This window comes from Caretta caretta, chromosome 7 (genome assembly GCF_965140235.1).
Source record: "Caretta caretta isolate rCarCar2 chromosome 7, rCarCar1.hap1, whole genome shotgun sequence".
Classification (NCBI taxonomy): domain Eukaryota; kingdom Metazoa; phylum Chordata; order Testudines; family Cheloniidae; genus Caretta; species Caretta caretta.
The window spans coordinates 8,817,224-8,841,723 of record NC_134212.1 but is presented as its reverse complement, the minus strand read 5'-3'; the positions used below and the strand labels follow the sequence as shown (position 1 = coordinate 8,841,723).

At 42.8% G+C, this 24,500-nt stretch overlaps 1 protein-coding gene across 2 annotated transcripts in view; it reads right to left on the bottom strand.

Moving 5' to 3' along the window:
• TAFA1 (TAFA chemokine like family member 1) overlaps positions 1-24,500 on the bottom strand; it is a 345,463-nt gene that overhangs the window by 8,386 nt on the left and 312,577 nt on the right. For both annotated transcript variants that reach the window (XM_075130226.1, XM_048858457.2), the window contains exon 4: positions 1,394-1,518. In XM_075130226.1, coding sequence (XP_074986327.1) covers positions 1,394-1,518 — 125 coding nt within the window. The remainder of the gene's footprint in view (positions 1-1,393; positions 1,519-24,500) is intronic.

Below are 24,500 nucleotides of genomic sequence, written 5' to 3'. Positions count from 1 at the left end.
TGTAAATAACAAAAGTTTTAAATTTCTCCTCACATTACTTGTTAAATAATTTCCCTTTCTGAAATTTGTGATTCATTAGGGAAAGAGATACTAGGACATGTGATCGTTTTCATACGTCATAATCTCAAATGCTATTTCAATTTAGAACAGACAAGCCATAAACATGGGGTGGCACATGGCTCCGCCACCCCACAAAGAGATCCAGCAAGAAACTGGAACTCTGTGAATCATAGTTCCTTCCCCATTTCTCTCTTTCTTCTGGGAGTGGGAGAATGATGGACTAAGTCCCTTTTTAAGGTGCAGGAATGTTTAGATGAAGTCAAAAACATTTCTGCAAATGTTTCCTTTTTTGGGGGGAAAAAAGCCTTTTTCAATTTAGTTGGGTTTGGTCCTGCTTTGAGCAGGGGGTGGGACTAGATGACCTCCTGAGGTCTCTTCCAACCCTGATCTTCTAGTGTGTATGGTAACACCCATTGTTTCATGTTCTCTATGTATATAAATCTCCCCACTGTATTTTCCACTGAATGCATCTGATGAAGTGAGCTGTAGCTCACGAAAGCTTATGCGCAAATTAATTTGTTAGTCCCTAAGGTGCCACAAGTACTCCTTTTCTTTTTACAATAATTAACAAACTTGTAGGACAAATCTTTTTGACAAGCCCTAATGCCTTTCAACAGCTCCTGCACAACAAGGTTGTCTCCCCCGGTGCTGCTGGGCTGAGTTCTGTGAGGCTGCAGCATGTAAAACAATGGGGATTAGTTAATGTGAGGAGGGGGAATGTGACATTCAGTGTAGATGTTCTCCTGTTTCCTCATCCAACCAGGGCTCATTTCCTCACGGGGTGACTGGGAGATGACTGTATGGTGGAGGGAAAGCTACTGTTGCCCAGCTGCACAAACACCACCATGTCTTTTCCCACGTGTTTGCGCCTTTCTGCACTGCGCACTGGTGGGTGGGGGGGTGGGCAGAATGAGCTTTCATTTTAACTCAATCTCCTGTAGATGAAATAAAAGCCATGGACTCAGAAATTAGCTATTACTATGACGTACTAGCCAGCAAAATCTCATACCTATCAACCCATGGCTTTCATAATTGTATCTTTAACCAACAAAAATGAGCCTGCCGATAGGCTATTTTATTCCTTGGAGGCAATGACTTTCAGAAAGGTACACAGTGCTGAGATGCCAGTTTGAAAACCTGGGCTCAGCTGAGATCTCTGAATCTGAAAACCTGTGACTGATGTAGGGAGAAGGTCAGAGCGCTGGAAACTGACAAAGCAGCCAACCAACCTTCTATACAAAAGCAAGATGCAGTCCTGGTGACTGTAAAAGTGTATGGGTGAACAAGGGCAAGTGATTCCCTTTCAGTAGGTACAAATGGAAACATGACTTACTCTGGTGGTCTTGATTTTATTGCCAGTTGCACACATCCATCCAGAATTATCAGGTAATGTCTTGCATTCTTCTCCCTCTAGGCAGGGCTCCATTTCACACCACCATTTCCCAATCACTATAGAAGCTAAAAAGAAAAAGACAACATTTACAACTTCATCTTGATAAATCATAATGAAAAGTTTGATTGAATGAAACAACAACTCAAACCTCCATTTCCCATTAAAAGCCCTGAAAATTAAATATTGTTGCAAGGATCTCATCAAGTAGTTACTTATATTGCATGTCATTCTAACATGAGACACTTTTCGTGATAAGGTATTGTTTGGCATAGCCTCATTCTATATCTGTCCTGTTCTATTGTTACTATACTTTCCAGGACTGCGACCAATAGGGTGATGTGAAAAGAAATTGCCCTTCATAGAAGACATCTAGCACTCCACTTATTATTTCAGATATGCAGCTCTCCTAGGCCAGTATGTGCTCCTTGTATTTTCAATGTATTTAGTAAAGCTGGGCAGGAACTGGATTTTCTCCTTCTGCAACGAAACTAAATCAATCATTTCTAAATTCCCTGGGAAACAAAATTTAAAAACTAAAAATACCAGAAGGGGACATTTTGAAAATGTCAGAAAGGGACACTTCAACATTAACAAAAATGTTTCATTCCTTTTCTCCCCCCCCCACCCCCACAAAAGTTTCATGAAAATCCACACATTTTTCAAAACTTTTTGGCATAAACAGAATTTTCCATTGAAAATCTGTTTCGATGAAAGTTTTCTGACTGGATCTGGTGTTTAGCAGTTATTAGCATTTCTATAAAAATGTAGTTCATTGAGTAGAAAATGCAACTGCAGTGGATAAATGTACAGTAACTTTTACGCCATCTCAATAAATATAATCTAGTTGGTGTATTTACCTATAATCCCTCATATCCAGCCAATTTATGCTACCATCAATATTTCCCAGCATTGACCAGATTGTACTGCAAAGATATAGAGAACCAGAACTATGACAATTGTCTCAGTGCTGTAGCTATATTGGTTTGTATTGGAACTACCAGCTGCTAATGACACAGATCCATGTATCCCATCTTCCTGTCGTATGTCCCAAGCGACCCACAGACTCAGTACAGACCCTTGTTCAGCTCCCATGTCTTGACAGCAAGAAACACGCGCATCTTGTGTCTTATCCCTTCCCCCGCAGTCCAGAAATAACGCTGTATAAATGTAACCATTTCATTGGCTCCTCTACCCACCAAACGTGTAGTGAATGAAACACCCCATGGCTCTGTAACACTCTGAAATGATTCAGAACATCACAATAGAAGGCAAGTGGATAGTGGGCAGCATTATGGGGTCAGAGTATGTTTGTGGAAACAGAACTACGAATTTCCTGACATTCAAATATTTATTTTAGTAACTTGAACCTTAACTTTGAATTTCCAAACATTTATCATTTTAATAACTACAGTGTTCTAATCATATAGTTTGACTATAACTAATCTTAATGAAGTTTTTTTTTTGCCTGGGAATTGGTCTCTGTTTATAACCTTAATTGTATCTTAATGACATTTTTGTCTGGGGATTTTGACAACATTTAGCTGACTTTGCAATTTCCAGCTAGTTGTTGCAGGAGTTGCTCTATCTTTGGTTTGTTTCCCCTGATGCTTAACTATCAAACCTTCTCATGTGATGTAAGGGTATTTAACCCATTGGTATCTCCTATGATATCAGCTTCAATATTTAGGCCCGTATCAGCGTATAGCCTATGTTTAAAGTGTAAGGCTATCTTGTGTCCCATGTTCATACCTTGGGGAACACTCAGAGCATATGGATCAAAGTACACCTTGCAGTATTGTATTTCACACATTGATCCCTTTCTTATTTAGCTGTGTCATATAATTGGGGGCTGCAAAATATGGAGTCCTGTTTTGAAATAGCTGAATGCAAGTCTGCTTTGTTTAACAGAGTACTGTAAAGCTACATCTCTGTATCTTTAAGTGGGCAAAGCCACTTAAAAAAAAAATCACAGGCCTAAACCTCAACCCGAATGTCAAAGAGAACCAAATGTAAACCCTTATCAGACACAGAAGTGTTTAGATAACTATCCCTTCTCCTCTAGCTGGCCCCTACCACAGTCTCCTTTGTTGATGTACCTCTGAAGATCACTGATCTGGAGAGCTTGGGGCCAAGCCAACCCTGTCTACAGAATGGGGGAGGCGGGATCAGGCAATTTACAATAGAGAACAGAAGGGAGCTGCAGTAAGGACGAAGCCCAGGGGGGCTATAGGGAGACTGCAGGGAGTGTGAGAGAGAGGCTCCCACAGGGAAGATCCTAACCTAAGACCAGGGGAATTGCTCCAACTAGGAAGGACTGGGTGTAACCTGCTAAGGCAGGAAGGACTGACCAGACCTGGGGCGTTTGGGCTGTACCCAGCTGTAGAGAAGACTTTTGCACTTTAAGTTAATAAATCAGACCTTAAGGAGGGCTGTTGTGATTGGACTGGAAGAACCCTGAGTGGAGTTTATTTGGGGATCCAAGAAGGGAAACTGAAGTGGCAGGCTGTGTGCAGTGTTGCCCTACGGACAACAAGGGGTGCTGTGAGGCGGCCACTCATCTGCCATCTCAATACGTTTTGCCTGTATATTGGACTAGCTGGATCGTCTTATTTTATAGAAGATTCCGAGGCTGGAAGAGCGGGGTGGCTGTGGGCAGAGGGTTAATGCCATGCACTTCTGACCCAGAGAAAAATCAAGAGCGTGCCAGATTTGACTAGAACATCAGGGAGATGACAGACCTGAGACACACCCACACCAGGAGATGAGGAGGGAGCTGGAGAATTTGAGTGACTGTACAAGTAAGGGAAAAGATGCCGGAGGCTTAAGGGATATGTTAGTGAAAGGGGAAAGTGATTTAGGGGTCAAGAGAAGGTTAGGGTGGTGTCAACAGCATGGGAGAAATATCTGGTTGGGCTGGAGGGGTGGAGACAGCTGGAACACATTTAAAACAGTGGACATGAGAGAGAGAGAGAGACTTCAAAAGGTTTGAATGAATTTTGATTTGCTTTCTTTCCCCCTCCCCCCTGCTTTTTGAGGGGTGGGACTATCTTACCCAATTCTTCTGAAATTCACTCATTGCTGTATACTCATTGTATACTTAAATGTGCAAGACACATTGCTCTAGCAGACCTGATGTGTGGATCCTCCGGGTCCACCTACCCTACTGACATTGCTGCTCCAGTTCTAAATCACCAGGAATGAAAAAAACACTCTGATCTTAGCTCCGGGGGGGAAATTGCCTTTTCCTAGCACCATTCCAATTTAGTATTTTGTCACTGGTTTCCCAGTCAAGTGCATGACAAATGAACTACTGCCAGCAGGGTCAGCCTTCCGTAACTTTGCATTCCCCTGACAGCCACACACCTAATTCCCTGTCCTTGTTAATGCTCCCAGGCCTTTCTGACCCTACTTACTTTGCTGCAGACTAACCAACAGCAAGTATATGGGCATGCGCACAAATACACTTGAAAAAGAATATCAGGATCTCCAAGGCAAAGAGGCTGCCTGAGGAATAAAAATGATTTTGAAATGACTGTAACAGATTTAATGAATCCAAGAAAAATTATGTGACTTTCCCCACGGATAAGCTGATTTCTATACAAAGCTGCTCATGACCCCTGCAGAACAATAGTGCTGGTTAATACTGCCCATGGTAATGCCATGAAATGATCAACATATGAATTTGTCTGACTCTTCCTGCGTGATTTTTCTTAAAAATGCCTCCTGGGCAGACTGCCCTCGCTAAGTGGGCACCAACAACCACTGGAGGCTCTGGATTCTCTCCCGATGAAACCCTGGGGCCAAGAGCCGCAGAGGCTGACGCATCACAGCTGTTCCTGCCACCTCAACACCAACTGGGACTCTGATTGGAGAGCTCTGCCTGTAACAGGGGGCACATCCCAGTTGGTTCAGACCTAGTGCCAGGGCCAGGAGCAGACTGTCAGACCTTTCCTGGGGGGGAAGGGTTTTTTTTTGTTCATCTGCCACTCACCAATGGCTCTCACTACACCTCTCTCCTGCATTGTAGCATCTGTCCTCCACCTCCTTCTTCCCATTGGCACCATCTCTCCTTCCTGGTTACCCACGCCACTCTACAGTTCCCACCAGTTCTGCCTGCTCCTCTTCCCCTCTCCACCCTGATCTCCCCTGGCCAGCACACAGCTAGGTGCCATGCCTACATCCTCCTTCCCACCTCTGGGGACATTTGCCCCAACCCTGACCCCGGCTCCATCCCCACCCTCTCTACCTCCCCCACCCATCTCCACCCTTTCCCTGCCACCATTCCTAACCTATCCTCCTCCTTCCCCCTCCTCTTCTCTTGCTATCTCTGGAATGCACACTCTGGGCATGTCTACACTTATCTCCGGAGCAATCGATCCAGCGGGGGTCAATTTATTGCGACTAGTGAAGACGCGATAACTCGACCTCCGAGCGCTTTCCCATCACCTCTCGTACTCCACTGGAGCCAGAAGCGGAGGAGGAGTCGACGGGGGGAGCATCAGCAGTCGACTTACCGCAGTGAAGACACCACGGTAAGTAGATCTAAGTACGTCGACTTCAGCTATGTTATTCACGTAGCTGCAGTTGCGTAACTTAGATCGATTTCCACCCCCCCAGTGTAAACCAGGCCTCTATCTTTAAAAAGTTTACAGCTATCCATGACCTAGTCCTGTGTTATTCTCTCCAACTCCTGTCTCGCACAGAGACCCAGATGCCTTCATCTGACATGGAAGAAAGGCAGAAGACCATGAATGTTGTTTAGTTAGGCTGCAACTTCATTCACTTATTATGTCTGGGAATACCCAGCAACTGATTGCACAGTGCGGGGAGGAAGAGATCAGCTCCCTGCTGATCCAGATGTAGGAGCCCCAAGCCCTATTCCTCAGCTACCTTAAAGAGATCCAGGAAAAGGAGGGAGGTCGGCTCTCCGCTGATGAGACATACAAGCCTCAACCCCCATAATCATGTTCCATAAGGGATGGTTTCCTTCACATCCTTTCCCAGTCCAACTTATCTGATAATCATATCCAGCCTATGCTGAGTACCTGCACTGGACATCTGCCATAAGGAGGCACCAGCAGAATGCCTGGCTGCCTCCCCCATGTCCCTGCCAGGCTCTGATCCTGGTAAAGAGGTCCTCCATGTGGCTGCATGCAGTATAAATACCCCTCCCACTCTTCCAGGCAGCAGGGAGGGCAATGAAATGACCTTGATCTGGGCCCACCTGCATCTGCCCTGCCTGTCTATCCCTGTAAGCTTTCCCTCTTCTCTCCCTTGTTGCAAGGGAGCCATTAAGGGGTCAATGCCACATTTCTTTCAGCTAGCCAGACAAAGACCCACTTGTATCAAGGTTGCAGTGTGCACATTTTAGCATAAATGTTCACTTGTGATGGTCACAGAATGCAATTGCAAACACAAGCATATCAGCCCAGAGGAGATACTTGTACCTTTCTAATGGACTGTTTAGCAATGGTGTTACCACTGGAAACCAGCCGAGGCTTTCATATGCTGACCTCATCCATCGGACTAGTGCACAACAGCGTTCCAGGAATGACTCACTTGCTACATCCCATTGTTTCATGGTCTTTGTGTATATAAAATCTCCCCACTATATTTTCCACTGTATGCATCCAATGAAGTGAGCTGTAGCTCACAAAAGCTTATGCTCTAATAAATTTGTTAGTCTCTAAGGTTCTACAAGTCCTCCTTTTCTTTTTACGGATACAGATTAACAGATTCTTTTTACAGATACAGATTAACACGGCTGCTACTCTGAAACCTTGCTACATCTATTTGCCTAAAATGTCACAAAGGAGTCTCAGAAACTGCAACCCAAGTACAAAATGTTACCAAAGTAGAGCTACCCTCTGTAGAATCACCTCCCCATCCAAATATGAAAGATATTTCCTAATGATGAGCCTTGCAGCATCTTTCTGTGGTGTAATGTGTACTGTAAATTGTCCGAACAGTTGGCTCAAGAGTTAATATAACTGCTCATGGATTCCCATTGAGCTCTGATCAATTTTGTAAAGCACCAAGCTCCGTAGTCTTCCTTATGAAGTATTTAGCGATGTGGCAAGCAAGCTTGTACGAGAGATCTGAAAACCAAGTGGCCATCTTTCCTAGTTTTGCTTCTTTATTCAGTGTGCTAATGGACAATATCTTGGAAGCCTGTCAGCAATGAAGGGCGGGGTCTGAAGTGATCTTTGGCATTTCAGAGCCACTTCCTGTGGCAAACGTTACCCACAGCTGTACCCTGAAACCATGAGTTACAAGGCAGTCGCAGAAACTTGTTCCAAGCATTGGGGAGAAGCTGAACTCTTATGGATCTACTGCTCCATAAGGGAGTGGAAATCTTTAGGCAGAAGACCCAGAAAAGAAGGGAACTTGCCTGACGTCAGGCCCAGCGTACCTTACAGTGACGGTCGAAAGCTTTTTGTAAATCTAAAACACTGGAAAAGTTACCATCAAGAGACGTTAAAAAAAAATTGGGTTTCAAACATTCCACTTGAGCAGAGTTTTCCAAAGTCTGGTTGGGCATTTTCTAAATTAAAAAAAAACCAAAGGGGGTGTGTTCAGTTTGGGAAGGTCCATTTAGTTTAAAATATGGTGCTGGGCCTGATTTTAGGCCGCAATTCCCCTCTGAAGTATGGTGGAGAGGCTCTGAGATTGGAAAGTGGGTAGAGTCCATGAAGGGGAATAGAAAGTACCATCCCACTGCCTCCAAGCCTCTTCTGCATTACTTGAGCTGTGCTGCTCCACATAGGCAGCGTACTGGGCTAGAGTAAAGTGGAAAAGGCTTGGGACTAACAACTGAACCCATCCCGGTCCTTTCTCAGTGTAAGTTACAATGCAAAAACCTTGTGAGTGGCTGCTAACCTGAGCAGTCATAGCTCAGCCCTACATTGCTTGTTTAAGATGTAAAGAGAAGGTATGAGTTGGCATAGCGACCATGCAAGGTAGAAAGGCAGGGAGAAGACTCATGTTGCAAGGCAGCAGAGACATGCTGAGATCCATGGGAAATGGTCCTACATTTTCTGTTGATTTCTGGCTCCTGCTAGTGCTGCCAGCCTTGCGGCCATGTCACAGCAAGGGACAAAGTTCCCCTTCTGGGTCATTTTAACGCAGGAAAGGGAAACCTAAAAGGTTTGATAAAATGGGCTGTTGTCTTGGCTGACATTATTTATGGAGCTGGTTTTCCACGGAGGTTGGAAAATTTCACAAGCCTGAGAAGGCACAGTGCCCTCTCGCAGGTACCGTGCAAGGTTTCTGCAAATTGGAATGAGAACCGTGCAATGAGAACCATGGCGGGGAGATCCCAAGAGACCCTGATGGTGAGTTCATGCATCTATGAAAAGACCAAAACTAGCATAATCATGTTCCACTTACAAATTATACCCTTATTCAAGGAATCTTTCAAGTTCACTAAAACTTAACAGGCATCCAAGAATAACAATAGACATATCATCGTTAGATAGGAACATAGGAACTGCCAGACTGGATTAGACCCATCATCCCTCTAGGCCAGTATCCGGTCTCTGACAGTGGCCAACTTCAGAGGAAGGTGCAGGAAACCCTGCAGCAGGTGCATGAGGGATAATCTGCCTTATGTGAAAGTCTTGTCCTAACCCCTAATAGTTAGAGATTGTCTTAAGGCCTGAAGCATGAGGTTTTATATCCTTTCCAGAACTCTTCTTTTAGCAATAAATATTGCAGCTAGGCTTTGAAGGATTAGAGTGTATCAGTAAACGTTGATTTCACTGTGTACACGCAAACTGACAAAAACATTTCCATCCTTAATAATCAAAATGTATACATAGGCAAAGGCTATGTCTACATAATTTTCCACAACTGTGAAAATTTAAATGAATAAAAAATTAAAAATTGCTTAAAAATAAACATCAATATTGTCTGTCAAAATTATATAAAAATTGAATTCTGTCAAGCCTAATTATGACTCTGGATAGTTTTGTTATCCAAATAAATATCTATCGCCTCTTCGACTCTTGCTAGTTCCTTGTTCGCAGCCTGCAGAGAAATCTTATGGAAGAGAGTTCTACAATCTGACTATGCACTGTATGGAAAAGTATTCCTTTTGGTCAGGTTTTCAATTTGCCACCTTTCAGTTCCAGTGAAAGTCCCCTGTTCTTTATTACCATGTATTCTGGGGAGGATTGCCACTTGTTTACATTTGACTTAATTTCCAAGTTATAGTCCTGCATCTCAGTTCAAAGAGGCAGGTGAAAGTTTTCCAGTGAACCGTGGAGTTTTACTAGTTACCTTGACTGGGGTTTGGTACATTCTTCAGAACAAATGACCCAGGAAACAGAATTTAGTTTCACACAGCATAGGCTGTTAAAGTGCTTGTGTGTGAGAGAGAAAACTGGTAAGATGAAGCTGCTTGTTCCCTAGGAAGGTCTACCATCCAGGCCTCATGGGTGCTGGAGAACCACAGCTTTTCTGATGTATTAACTGTTAATTTTAGGATTCCAGTGACAAAATTATGTTTTAACCTTACTCAGTCACCAGACAGAATAACATCATGGAGCTTGGATGTTCAGATCACGCTGACTTAGAAGCTCACAACAAACCCTCCAATATGGTGTTCCTTGTGTTGTCAACATCTGGGGAATACATTGAGCCCAGATGTTTTTCATGCAAGACTGATTTTATGGTGCCAGCTGCCCTCAGCTATTGATGGTGGGGAGAGAAATCAGGTCCGTGGAAAAAAGAGGTTTGGCTGTTATATCTTTCCTGTCTCTTATGAGCCTAAGTCAAAAATTGTTGTTGTTTTCAAGAAAGCTAATTTTTTAATGGAAAGTTTAAAATATAATAATCTACTTAATAGAGGACAAACAAGACACAGCCAAGTGGTCAGAGCATCAGCAGTATCCTTCGATAGTATATGAAGGACTGTGTTGACCTAGGATACAATGCAAAGATTCAAGGAGCATGACAACTATTGAAAGTAATCTTATCTCTGTTTACATAGCTCTGTTGCATTTAAATACATATGGTTTACCTGAAAGACTAAAATGGCTGCAAGGATCTGCTTGTACTTGCTCTGAACTCAGTGGGTTGCAGTCTGCCAGGGTTCACGTGAACCTTTTTGTTTTGCTTTGCATGCCGGGACTGGGTTTTTTTGTTCTGCATTTGTATGGCACCTAGAACAATGGGGTCCTGATCTTGATTGGGGATGCTAGCTGCTACTGGAATAGAAATAATATTTCCACTTTGAATTTCAGGATCAAATAAAAATCCCCAAGTCACCGTAAAACTGTTGAAAACACCAAAATTTACCCAATTTGATGGCAAAACCATGTGAACATATCAAGTTTCTCATCATTTCCAGCCAAAAGCCTAAATCCAACCAGACTCGGGGCATATTTAGCAAAAGATTCACAATCCTTTTGTTGAAAATGACTGGTGTTTCCGCTTTGTAACAAAACCCAAGCTGTGTGAGTCTTCTCTTGTTTCAATATTTTATTACAAAAGTTTCTTACAGCTCCAGGTCTGGCATTAAACTGGGGGCCAGCTTGTGTTATTGAGTAGCCGGTTGCCATGCACATATCAAGAAGTCATGGGCACAAGTACTCAGATTTATTCCTGCTAATGAACGGTGGATGTAAAATTACAGACACAAATTTTGCAGATGCAATTTCCCTTTGACCTCCCTGTTCCCCAGCTTATGAAATGTCTATAACAATATTTAAGTCACAGCATATTATGAGATATAATTAATGTTTGCAAGGCATGAAAAAAAGAGCCTAACAGAAATGCAAAGTATTGCTAAGTATTTTGGCCACTCTTTATAACTGTTTTGAGAGGACAAACTATATACCAAGGCATTATTTCCAGTAAAACTACAGGAGCAATCCACATCCTTTTGGCTTTGATAAATATACATATTTTGTTTTCACACAAGAAAGAGAAATATTACTATAAACCTCCTCCTGATTGCAGGTATGAAGTTACTCCTGGAATCACCAGGCAGAGAGTTAGGTTGCAAACCCTTTCTGGCAATGTTTGCAATAATGGAAAAGTTGTAGAGTAAGTGTAAGGCATTCTATTTTAATCTAGTTCCCACTAGAGAAGATTGATATAAATAACATTTAAATAGAGAACACATTTCAGATGCCAGCAGTGAAAAAGACTTTGTCAGCCTAATGAAAAGATATCAATTTTCTCCACTTTATTCAATAAATTGAGAGTCATTTTCTAAATGGGATTGGATTAAAGGAAAGTTCAAACTCCCAGTGAGAGACTCTCTCCACTGATGGAGACTTTAGTCAAGGGAAATAGCACAGGGCTAGATTAAAACCTTTCAGGCAGTTTCAGATCTATAAAAATGATAGAAACCAGAACAGGAGTATCTGTAATGTTGTGCTCACCTATTCTTTAAAAAACAAAATCTCAGGAAATTGAATGAGGCACATTGTTTCTCTTCGTTCATTAGGACGTCATGGGGTGCAGAGTGAATTACAAGCCTGGGAACTTGAAACTTCTGGCAGGAGAAGACTAGAGTGAAGGGATATGGTATCGAAAGCATTATGTATTTTACAAACAGACTGAGATGGCATTTACTCAGGGAGTTGTAAAGTAGGAGTCTGATAAGACAAAAGAATAAACATAAACCAGAAGATTTCAGGTTGAATAATGTTGTCTAACAGAAATACAAGATGTTTTCTGTTGGGAGTTCACCAAGCTAGCTGCTTTAATTCAATTTAATTCAACTTTAGAAACATTAATCCAACACTCATGCAGTGTAATACTTCACAGTTTTTTATAGTTATAATTTTTATACTTTTTTTCTAAGACAAAAAATACCAGATCATCATAATACACGACGTAAAGAAGGTTAGGATAAAGTGGGGGGGTAGGGGGGATGAGAAAGGACATACCTATTTTTGCAGTCTGCATTAATAGCCCTCTAAAAAATCAGCCCAAATTGCTTTGAACTTTTTGGGCATTCCCCTTGTGTGGAATGCCAGTTGTTCGTTAGCTGCCAGGTCAGCCATATCACTGAGCCAGGATACTTTGCAGTCTTTGATAACAGATTGCTGGTGTTACTGGAAAAGCTGATATTTTCCCATGTTTAAAATATAAGCATACCACAATCATTGATAACAATTTGGCAAGTGATATCTCAGGGCTCCTGATTGCCTTGGTTTCTGGTTTACAGTATTAGTTTAATTGTGGCAAACAATAAAAAGACATAATCATATTGTTATTTTTCTTTTATCACTTTCTAATCTTCTTTCCAATTTGCTGCTGTTGCAGAAACTTTAAGCACTGGAGCAGAATATATTGCTTTTTGTATAGGACTCTTGCTGTTTTTCATTACAGTTTATTCAGCAGCAAGGTTTTTTTGAAAGCACATATTCTAAGCTTTAAGGAAGGTCTGACAAGATGGAAAAAAATACTTGATCTTCACATTTAAAGGGAAATTGATCTTCAGAGATCAACAAGGAGGTTGTTAATTCAACAACATGAAAAGAATCCCTTGTGGAAAAGCACTAAAACTGCCATATTTCAAATCAGTTGGCACAGTGCTTGCTAAGTATTTGAAAAGTGATACTTTAGTGTAGAGTTACCTTCTATCAGAGAAATACAGCTCCGGAGGCAGTGTTGTCTTAATGTCAGGAGCAACGGACTGGGAGCGAGGAAATTCCGAGGTCTAATCCCAGCTCTGCTCCCGAATGGCAGTACTGCAGTAGAGAAGCCACTTAATTGCAGTTTCTCAATTTTCTATCAGTAAAAGGGGGATAATATTACTTACCTAATTCACATGTGTTCTGACAATAATTATTGTCTCATTGTTTTCCTGTATTCCCATCTGTCTCCATCTGTGGTCTGCTGTTTTATACATAGCTTGGAAGCTCTCTGGGGCAGGGACCGGCTTTTTGTTCTGTGTTTGTAAAGTGCTTGGTCTCTGACTGGGGCTTCTACATGCTCCAGTAATACAACTAAATAAATCATCATCATCATCCATGTTACATGTACTTTAAAGCACTGCAAACATGCTGAACATATTAACCACTAAAAGAAAAGGAGGACTTGTGGCACCTTAGAGACTAACCAATTTATTTGAGCATAAGCTTTCGTGAGCTACAGCTCACTTCATCGGATGCATACCTGATGAAGTGAGCTGTAGCTCACGAAAGCTTATGCTCAGATAAATTGGTTAGTCTCTAAGGTGCCACAAGTCCTCCTTTTCTTTTTGCGAATACAGACTAACACGGCTGCTACTCTGAAACCTAATATTAACCACTGTAAAAGGGCAACCCTGGGCCATGAGGACGCTATTTTAGCAAATCTTCATGATACACTGTGCCACCAGTTTGAGGCCTGTTTCAGCAAAGCATTTCATAGAATCATAGAATCATAGAATATCAGGGTTGGAAGGGACCTCAGGAGGTCACCTAGTCCAACCCCCTGCTCAAAGCAGGACCGATCCCCAATTAAATCATCCCAGCCAGGGCTTTGTCAAGCCTGACCTTAATAACTTCTAAGGAAGGAGATTCCACCACCTCCCTAGGTAACGCATTCCAGTGTTTCACCACCCTCCTAGTGAAAAAGTTTTTCCTAATATCCAACCTAAATCTCCCCCACTGCAACTTGAGACCATTACTCCTTGTTCTGTCATCTGCTACCACTGAGAACAGTCTAGAGCCATCCTCTTTGGAACCCCCTTGCAGGTAGTTGAAAGCAGCTATCAAATCCCCCCTCATTCTTCTCTTCCGTAGACTAAACATCCCCAGTTCCCTCAGCCTCTCCTCATAACTCACGTGTTCCAGTCCCCTAATCATTTTTGTTGCCCTCCGCTGGACTCTTTCCAATTTTTCCACATCCTTCTTGTAGTGTGGGGCCCAAAACTGGACACAGTACTCCAGATGAGGCCTCACCAGTGTCGAATAGAGGGGAACGATCACATCCCTCGATCTGCTGGCAATGCCCCTACTTATACATCCCAAAATGCCATTGGCCTTCTTGGCAACAAGGGCACACTGTTGACTCATATCCAGCTTCTCATCCACTGTAACCCCTAGGTCCTTCTCTGAAGAACTGCTGCCTAGCCATTCGGTCCCTAGTCTGTAGCGGTGCATTGGATTCTTCCGTCCTAAGTGCAGGACTCTGCACTTGTCCTTGTTGAACCTCATCAGATTTCTTTTGGCCCAATCCTCCAATTTGTCTAGGTCCCTCTGTATCCTATCCCTACCCTCCAGCATATCAGACCTCTCCTCCCAGTTTAGTGTCATCTGCAAACTTGCTGAGGGTGCAATCCACACCATCCTCCAGATCATTTATGAAGATATTGAACAAAACCGGCCCCAGGACCGACCCTTGGGGCAGTCCACTTGATACCAGCTGCCAACTAGACATGGAGCCATTGATCACTACCCGTTGAGCCCGACAAGCTAGCCAGCTTTCTATCCACCTTATAGTCCATTCATCCAGCCCATACTTCTTTAACTTGCTGACAAGAATACTGTGGGAGACCGTGTCAAAAGCTTTGCTAAAGTCAAGGAACAACACGTCCACTGCTTTCCCTTCAGCCACAGAACCAGTTATCTCGTCATAGAAGGCAATTAGATTAGTCAGGCATGACTTGCCCTTGGTGAATCCATGCTGACTGTTCCTGATTAATTTTTTCTCCTCTAAGTGCTTCAGAATTGATTCCTTGAGGACCTGCTCCATGATTTTTCCAGGGACTGAGAAAAAATTTAAGCATGTGCTTAACTCCATCCCTGTTCAGCAAAGTGCCAAAGTGTGTGATTAGCTTGAAGCATATGCTTCAGTACTTTGCTGAATATGATTAGCTGCTGCATTGGAGGTTGAGTCCTAAATGGCCAGCGTGTTTGCAAAGAACTTCTGGACTGCTTACAGTTCATTTTGGGAGGGGCTGTCAGCTGTAGCTCCATTGGGGAAAGGCATGGGTCTGACATTGTCTGTGAGAAATACACATTAGCCATAAAGCGAAAAACAAACCGAAAGAAAATGTGAGGGAGGGAATCTTTTCTTTTTAATTAACCTCATTTAAACAATGTCACATGACCTTTAGGACCCTGAAGGAGCCTGAAACCTTGAGTACCTCTCATGTGATACTCTTGCAGCCTCTTAGCTGGTTTAAACTGACCCATCTTGGGGCTTTGGAGATTGATGCTGGGTTTTTGAGAACACCCATTAGAAAAAAAATCCTATATTCTAACCTGACCTCAGTTTTCAAGTTGGATCAAGACCAAACGCCAATCTCAAAACCAATTTCCATTTCCTTTTTAGAAATTGCAATTTTAAAAAACACACTTTCAGACCAGCCAGGAGGGCTTCGCTCAAAACAGGCAGCATGCTGCTAACTGTTGTGTGCTTAAAGGTCCTACTAGGTTTAAGGTCCTGCTTGTGGTGTGTCCACGTGCACTTGAAAGAGCATATAGATGGGGCACATTTTATACACTGGAAAATAAAACATATCTCCAGAAAGCAATAGGAAGAGAAAAGCTACTGGGAGCTAGGATCACAAGTCCCATAGATGCTTTTCAAATCCCACCCGCTGGGGCTGATTTTTCATCAAGGGACTGACCAATCTTTAGGGCACAAAGGTTTTCCAGTAATTACAGAAAAAAATCCTCAGAATGTAACTTCATCCCAGTGAAAAATGCTGTCTACCATTTTACACTTCTACATGTATATAAAAGAGTGCTACTCCTGAAGGGTTTGAAATGTAAATCACTTAAGCACCACTGGAAAAAGGCAACCACCTCTGGGGAGGAATGAGGACCATATAACAGTAAACAGCAATGCTATACAGAGTCTAGGACGTGCAGAGAAGAAAACTGAATTCATCTAAATCCATAGGGGGCATTTAGGAAGACAAAATAAATTTACTTAATTGGAATTTGTTGAGGCTAACAGGTTTAATTAATACCTTACTCTTGCAAGAGGTACCATGGTATTAAACAGCCAGGACCCTGGTTTTACAGCTCATTTCAAAAGACAATGGAAAAACTCATATCTGGTAGTACTCCACAGACTTTGATACAGTTATACCAGGGATGAGTTTAGCCCAGTTCTCCCAACAGTGTTACGTCACATCCGCTGGACAGCACAGCGCTCCACCTACCACAATAAACATAGGAAACACTGATGCAGGGCTGACTGATAGGGAAGAGTATCACAATGAGAGGTACTCAAGGAAGTTTCCCACCCTTTCTGAAATGAATGCATGTTCTTCACTTCCATTAGTGCACCAATTACCCTGGGATTTAGGCACTACTTAGGTCACGGAGGTGTCATTGGTGAGGTATCCCTGAACATCTCACAAGCTACCTTGTAGGGAATACTGTAGTCATGCCACCTGGTTACAAAGGCGAATTTGTAAAGATTTTAAGGAAAACCACAGTATTTTCAATATTCAGTGTTGAGTTACAGCATTTGCTGGAACTGGTACTCATAGGGTGAAATCCTGGCTCCAGTGAAGTCAATGGGAGATTTGCCACTGACTTAATGGGTGAAATCCTGGCCCCATTTAAGTCCATGGCAAAACTCCCATTGACTTCACTGGGGTCAGGATTTCACCCTATGAGTTTTGCTTAGAGTTTCAGGTTTTCATGAATTATAAAACTAAGAGTGAAACTCAGGTCAAAGCATTAAATGTCGTTGGATTTCAGGATGAAAACCACTCACCCCTTAAACTTTCCCCGAAAAATTATATACCATCCCTGGGGCACTCAAAAAGTGTGTTTGGTTTCCATACCTCTATGTGACTCTTGTTCTAGTACATTTTTCACTGACTAATCCTCCACTCATGTCACACAGGTGGCTTTTTGTATATTCCGTATTCCACTGGTCTCAGATGACCAATATTAAACATTTTTCTTTGATAGCTATCTATCATATCTGATTTTAATGAAACATTCACAGAAACTTTGTGGCAGAGCAAGCCTTGAGAAAATCGGTTTTTGCCCAGAGACTGTATGGGCATCTATGACATGGAGGCAGATCAGGCTTTAAGTAATAAAAGAGACTGTGGGTGAAATCCTGGCCCCACTGAAATAATTACCAGTGGAGTTTTGCCAGTGACTTCAGTAGAGCCAGAATGTCACCCAATATTTTTGGAAATTACAAAAGCCATGTGCAAAACAGCACACAATATAGATACAGGGCCAGATGCTCAGCTTGTATAAACTGGTGTGTGTAAATCAACGGTAATTGACAGTGGCTGAGTATCTGGTCTTTATAGGGGTGGTTGTCTTGGTGTTTGACACATTCAAGCCGGGAGTGGATCACATGAACTAACCTTCTAACAACCTCTCAAAGCACTAATGAGATTAATAAAAACGTTAAAGTGACCACACTCAGAGAGTGAAAATGAAATACATATACATTCAGAAAAGGAACTGGGGGAAAAAATCTTTTACAGACTAATCAAACTTGCCGTTGCTGTCATGGATAGAGTGTTGAACTGAATCCAGCCCTGTGTGGGCAAGGAAGCTGGGAGCAGGCTGATAAAATATTTGTGCAATTTAGCACAGTTATTTACACCCTATTTGAACTGCTTCTAGATAGTCTTGTGAATGCTTAATCTTATTGTTTTATAATTAATGAAATGGCAAGGAACTGCAGCATAATTATACATTTTGGAAAGACAATAGCTAAGTGCTCATAAATATTCACATGCACATTTCAGGCTAGGGTTGAGAACTGGAGTGCTATCAAGGAAGAAAAATGCCAACACACGATGTAAAATGTTCAGCAATAATAATTCATTAATAAAATGAAGGGATGGGTAGAAATATGGAGCGAGAAGAGACAAGCTGTAAGATGAGGGGCGATGTGGGTGAGTGGAGGTTTATGGGTAGCCTAATAGTGTGGCACTTGCTGCTACGGGGAGCAAAAATCGTAGATCTCTGATGAATTGTTGGGTTCTGATGCCGTTGTAGAAACATTTGCTTACACAAAACATTACATGCCAAGAAGTGACCAGGCTAAACCGAAGGGCTAATCACATGCCAACTGCCTTTTGATGGTGGAAGTGAGTCAAGTGAATACCCAGGAGGAACAATTATCTGTTTTTCCCCTACAAGCAGTTGTATTAGAAACCAACAAACCACATTTAGGCCCTGATCCAGAACTTATTACAATTGATGGAAAGATGCCCATTCACTTCAATGTGCTGTGGATCAGGCTTCTAATGAATTTCAGGGAAATCTTGCTGTCTGTAAAACTCATTCTTCAATCCCCTTCATGAGACTGATCTGAGTGAGGAGTAAATTAAGATTGCAGGACTGGCCCCGGGTGTAAAAGATCTATTACGGAATTTTAACTGAATTAGGTTCCCAAAACACGGCTTAGCAGCAAAGCACTGTATGAAAGAAAATTTAAATTGAATTATTATATAATATGTATTTATAAGGCATAATAAGGCACACACAATATAATAGATAGTTATCAGTTAAGAACATAAGAGATGCCATACTGCTTGTATATAAATTCGATGTAATTTTCTCATTTTTTTCCCATTCCTTGCGGGGTGAGGGGATGGGCGGTGGGTTTACCATGAACACAACACACAACACTATCCCTCTTATACAAATCTCCACAGTACAATGAAATAATTAAGCGTTATCAGTCAATCTCAGTGAAAAATAACCCTCGCTAACACATGCCTGATGCTGCCTTTAGCCTTGGACATGCTTTTTTCCTTGTGCGGCAAGGATTGATTTTTACCTTGAGACAGTCATTATATTGTTATTACTGTTTATTTGGTGCTGCAAATGTACAAGGTGCTTTATAATCAGAGGGCCAGAAGCTGAAAAATTCTGATTTGCATCCAAATTTTGAGCACAGCAAAATTGGGAAATGCTTGGCTCTGGAGTTTTAGGTCAGGCCCATCTCTACGCAGAACAGATCAGGTTTGTCAGACCAGGGACAGGATCACTGCTGAGGGAGATTACCATTAGAAGATGAGAGATGAAGCAGAACAACAGGGATGCATACGTGCGGTACAGCAGTGATCCTTCACCAAACAGACCGGCTTCAAGGAGTTTATGAAGGAGGAAGTAGAGGGAACTTGAAGTATATTAACTGAGCTGTTGTTCCAACCACAAAGAGTGGGAAGAAGAGTCCTAATTAGAGCTGGAATATAAGAAATCACTGGATCCAAACACACCTCAGCGTTGGGGGTGTTCACAGAATCTGAAGCCCTACCTGGATCTCAATACCAGGGTAGGCCCATGGCTTTTATGGGGTGGATTCACCCTTGTGGCTTTATCCCTAGTAGTAACAACATGGCTGAGGGGCTGAGTCTCCTCCCAGGTGATTAAATATGGATTTTGTTGCTAAATTGAGTGAAGTTTTATTTGAAGCAATTCGGCCAAGGCCATAAGTAAGGGTTGGATTGCAACTTAGCCATTTGCCTTCTGTACAGGCAGGGCAGCTCACAGCTGCATCCCTCCAGGAGCAAACCAATGAGTGAGCTGTGGCTTTGAGAGTCATAATTCTCCCCTGGTCACCCTTTGCTCTGGGGGAGGAGTAAATTACTTCATCTCTTTTTATATAGTAGGTCACTACCCCCATGTGACTGGTCTGTTGATCTGGCCAGCGAATGGGGCTAAAGTGAAGTCTCATCCTACTCCCCATGCCTCTCCGCACCTGCTCACAGAGGGGAGTAACAGGGTAAGTGCCCTCTACTATCTGCCCCACGGCGGGAGTCACAGTCTGGGGAGGGCTCAGTAAGGGAATAAAGTGGGGGCCTTTCTCTGCCTTACTGCCCTGCAAAGCTGAGTTAGGACTGTGAGAATCCAGCACAAAGTTAGCATCAGCGCTGGGAATAGATTTTGGAGGTCCCTGCTCTCCAGCATCAGGCTCAGTCCATGAGACCACACTGCCTCTCTACAGACTGGCATATACATAGGCAGGTTTCCAGGAATGGTTCCATCAGAGCATTCCATAGGAACGCCTAACCTCTCTTTAACAGCGGGGTACGGTTCCTTCCTTTCTGTTTTGTTTTAATATTTTCTTTCTGCAGCATTAACACCAGCGGCAGATAAAAGAAATCACAACATGGTAGCATCAGCGAGCTTCTTTAGAGAGCCTTATGCTCTGGTTGATAAACTCACATTGTATTTTACCTCAACACATGTGCCACAGATGGGAATCTCCTTCACTTATGAAAAGATCTTTTCTACCAGAGACGATGTGAGGGGGTTAGATTGCACCAGATAGGTGTAAGAGCTCACTGTTGGGGCTATGAAGCCACAGTGAACTCCGGGAGGGATTGTGTCTACCGCCTGAAGCTTCCTGCAGGATAGGGGTAATGCTCTGGTTGCATTTCCTTCGGCAGCTCTGTCAGGGCAGCTGTCTGCCAGTGAGGCCATCTCTGTGTCAAGCACACCCAGTGAATGTATGTTTTTTTTCTTTCTAATAGCAATAAAGCAGTCTAACTATTTCATTGCTGGGCCATTATTACACTTCTCAGGTAGCTGAAGTCACCTGCAGTTGACCTACTGCCTCATAACACATTCTTGGTACATCTTCTTCCCCCAGAAGTATCCTGCCTGTTATGTCCTGCGGCCTAATAAAAATGCACACACATAGATACACACATACAAAAAACCATTTTATCTGATGGATGTTTACGCAGAAGAATGGCAGACCTTCATTAGTTTACTATTGGCCTTTGGCATTCTGGTTGGCTGAGTGCTCAGAAGTATTGGGGCAAAATCATCCTTTCTGGAACTCCATTAAAATCAATTGTGCTACAGGAAGAAATGAAATTGGCCTTTTCTGTGTTTCAGCTCATCAGAGGCCATCTTAACCATTAAAATACATTTTTAATAAGTGGATTTATAGCTGACCAAAGTGTTCTTTTTTAAAAGGGTTATTGTGAACAGGGCTCAGATATCCAGCATGCTCATTGATTTGCAGATTCAATTTGGAATGACAATCTTACTGTCTTAATCACGTTTTACTATCTTAATCTTTAATCTTACTATAAAGCTGAATGGGCAAGTGTCATGAAGCTCTATGCTGCCTGCATGATGATATGTAGGAAGGCCAGGAGATAGATCCCAGAAGCTTTCTTGTGGAGTTAACTTAGTTAACTTGCAACAATCCTTGTTGAAAACAGAAGCAAAGTCCCAGATTCTACTGGTTAGTGCGAAGGGTGAGACTAAAATGGTCTCTGTTGTCCCTAGCACAGAAGAAAAGGCATAACTCTAGAGCAGGGGTGGACAACCGGCAGCTCCAGAGCTGCATGCGGCTCTTCAGAAGTTAATATGTATCTCCTTGCATAGGTGCCGGCTCCGTGGGTGTTCTGGGGAAAAAACAGCGGGTGCTCAGCAGCCACTGGCAACCCTATCAGCACCCCCGCATTCTCCAGCGCCTCCTGGCCACCAGCAGCCCTGCCCCCTCCCTGTGCCTCCCGCCTGCCACAATCAGCTGTTTTGCGGTGTGCAGGAGGCACTGAGGGGAGAGGGGAGGAGCGAGGATGTGGCATGCTCGGGGGCGGAATGGAGCGGGAAAAGGCGGTGTGGAGGTGGGGCGGGAAGAGGTGGGGTGGGGGTGGGAACTTGGGGGAAGGGGTGGAGTGGGGGCAGGGCCTGGGCAGAACTGGTGGTTGAGCACCCCCCAGCACATTGGAAAGTCAGCGCCTGTGTCTCCTTGAATCTTTGCACAGGCATACGATGACTAGCTGCTATGGAAATTTTTATCAAACTTTTTCTTACACCATCTACCAATGGAAGGTGAGTGCAACTGGAAAAGAAAATACACAGATGAAAATCGAGGCTTCCAACAGGAGTGGGAGAATAAGTACTTTTTCATTGAACGTCACGGTAAGGCTATGTGTCTTCTTTGTCAGACAAGTATCTCTGAGTTCAAATCTTCAAACTTGCAGCATCATTTCGCTTCGACCCATGCACATATGGGTCAAGAATTCCTACAAGGTTCTGAACTCCACACTTTAAAACTGAAAACTTTGAAAAAACAAAAAGATGTAGAAGCCCTGGTGTAGAAGAAGTTCTACACCAGATTTGCCAACGGATCACAGACTAACGTTAACCTCCTATTATATGGCCTGGCACATAGCTCTACGCTGAAGGCGAGTTTATAAAAACATGCCCCATTGATGTGATTTCAGTCCTGCTACCAGAGATGGAGAATCTACAGAAGAAAATTTCTGGCCTGCAGCTTTCACGCCACATAGTAGAACGCGGAATCTCTGACCTGAACAGTGACATTGAATTGCAACTGCACTTGCAACTTCAGCAGAGTGAGTATTTGAGCATCATTTTGGATGTACAGGATAAACCTCAATTATCAGTATTTGTCTGCACTACATTGGACGACTAAGTCGTAAGGGAAGAACTCCTTGATATCGTGTCACTAAAGGACAGAACTCGTGGACGAGATCTAAAGGAGGCGTTGATGTTGGTAATTGCGAAAAACAACTTGCCTTTACAGAAGCTCACTGCCATTGCAACGGATGGGGCTCCGTCCATGTGGGGATCTGTGAATGGATTAGTAGGGTTTTGTAAGTCTGACAAGAGTTTTCCTGAATTCTGGACATTTCACTGTATTATTCATCAGGAGCAACTGGTATCTAAGAATCTCAAATTTGATCATGTCATGAAACCTGTCTTGTACATTGTGGATTTTATTTGCTCAAATGCACTCAATCACAGACAATTTCAAAATCTAATTGAAGAACTGGATGAAGACGACTCCCCTGCCAATTTGCCATTTCGCTGTGCAGTTCGATGGCTCTCTAGAGGTAAAGTTATTTCCCATTTTTTCAAGCTCCTGGAACCAGTAAAATTATTTATGGAGGAAAAGCACAGAATATACCCCAAACTTACAGATCCTGGGTGGGTTCTAGATTTTGCATTTCTTGCAGACATGCGGCTGTATTTGGATAAAGGAAATGTGGACTTACAAGGAACATTCTGGTTGCTGTCTGATCTAGTGCAAAGCATATTTGTGTTCATGAACAAACTACAGTTGTTTCACAGAGAAATGCTTGTGGGAGAGCTGACACACTTTCCTGCAATGTCACAACTTCAAGCCAGATCAAAAGAAGATGCAGCAGAACCCCTAAAACAGAGCATAACTAGATATGCGAGTGTGATTAAAGATCTGAAGGACAGTTTTGAGGAAAGATTCCAAGATTTGCCGCGGAAAAGACCTCAAATCAGATTTCTGATTGACCCTTTTAGTACTGAAGCCGAATCTCTGAAGCCCCCTTTAGTTACTGATGAAGCAACATTTCAGATGGAAACAATAGAACTTTTGGAAGATGACAGATTCAAATCTGTTCAGAAGACAGAGGGGACCCTTACTTTCCGGAAATCTGTACCAAAGGATAAATACCCCAACATCAGAGGTGCAGCCCAAAACTTAATCTCGATGTTTGCCTCAACCTGTCTTTGTGAGTCTGTTTTCTCGACACTCAAACATGTGAAATCCAAGCACTGGTCTGTTTTTACAGACAGCCACTTAAGAGAACTATTGCATGTGAGCACAATTGAACACAAACCAGACTTCAAGGGAATTGTTGAAAGCAAGGATTGCCAGAAGTCCCACTAAGTAAAAGGGTAAGTTTTTATTGTTATCTTTAACTATACACTATAAATGTATAAAATATACATTATCAAATTATATAATCATAGAACCAGAAGATTAGGGTTGGAAGAGACCTCAGGAGGTCATCTTGTCGAACCCCCTGCTCAAAGCAGGTCCAACCCCAACTAAATCATCCCATCGAGGGCTTTAAAAACCTCTAAGGATGGAGATTCCACACCTCCTTGGTAACCCATTCCAGTGCTTCACCACCCTCCTAGTGAAATAGTGTTTCCTAAAATCCAACCTAGACCTCCCTCACTGCAACCCGAGACCATTGCTTCTTGTTCTGTCATCTGCCACCACTGAGAACAGCCGAGCTCCATCCTCTTTGGAACCCCCCTTCAGGTAGTTGAAGGCTGCTATCAAATCTCCCCCCCCACTCTTCTCTTCTGCAGTCTAAATAAGCCCAGTTCCCACAGCCTCAGTGGAG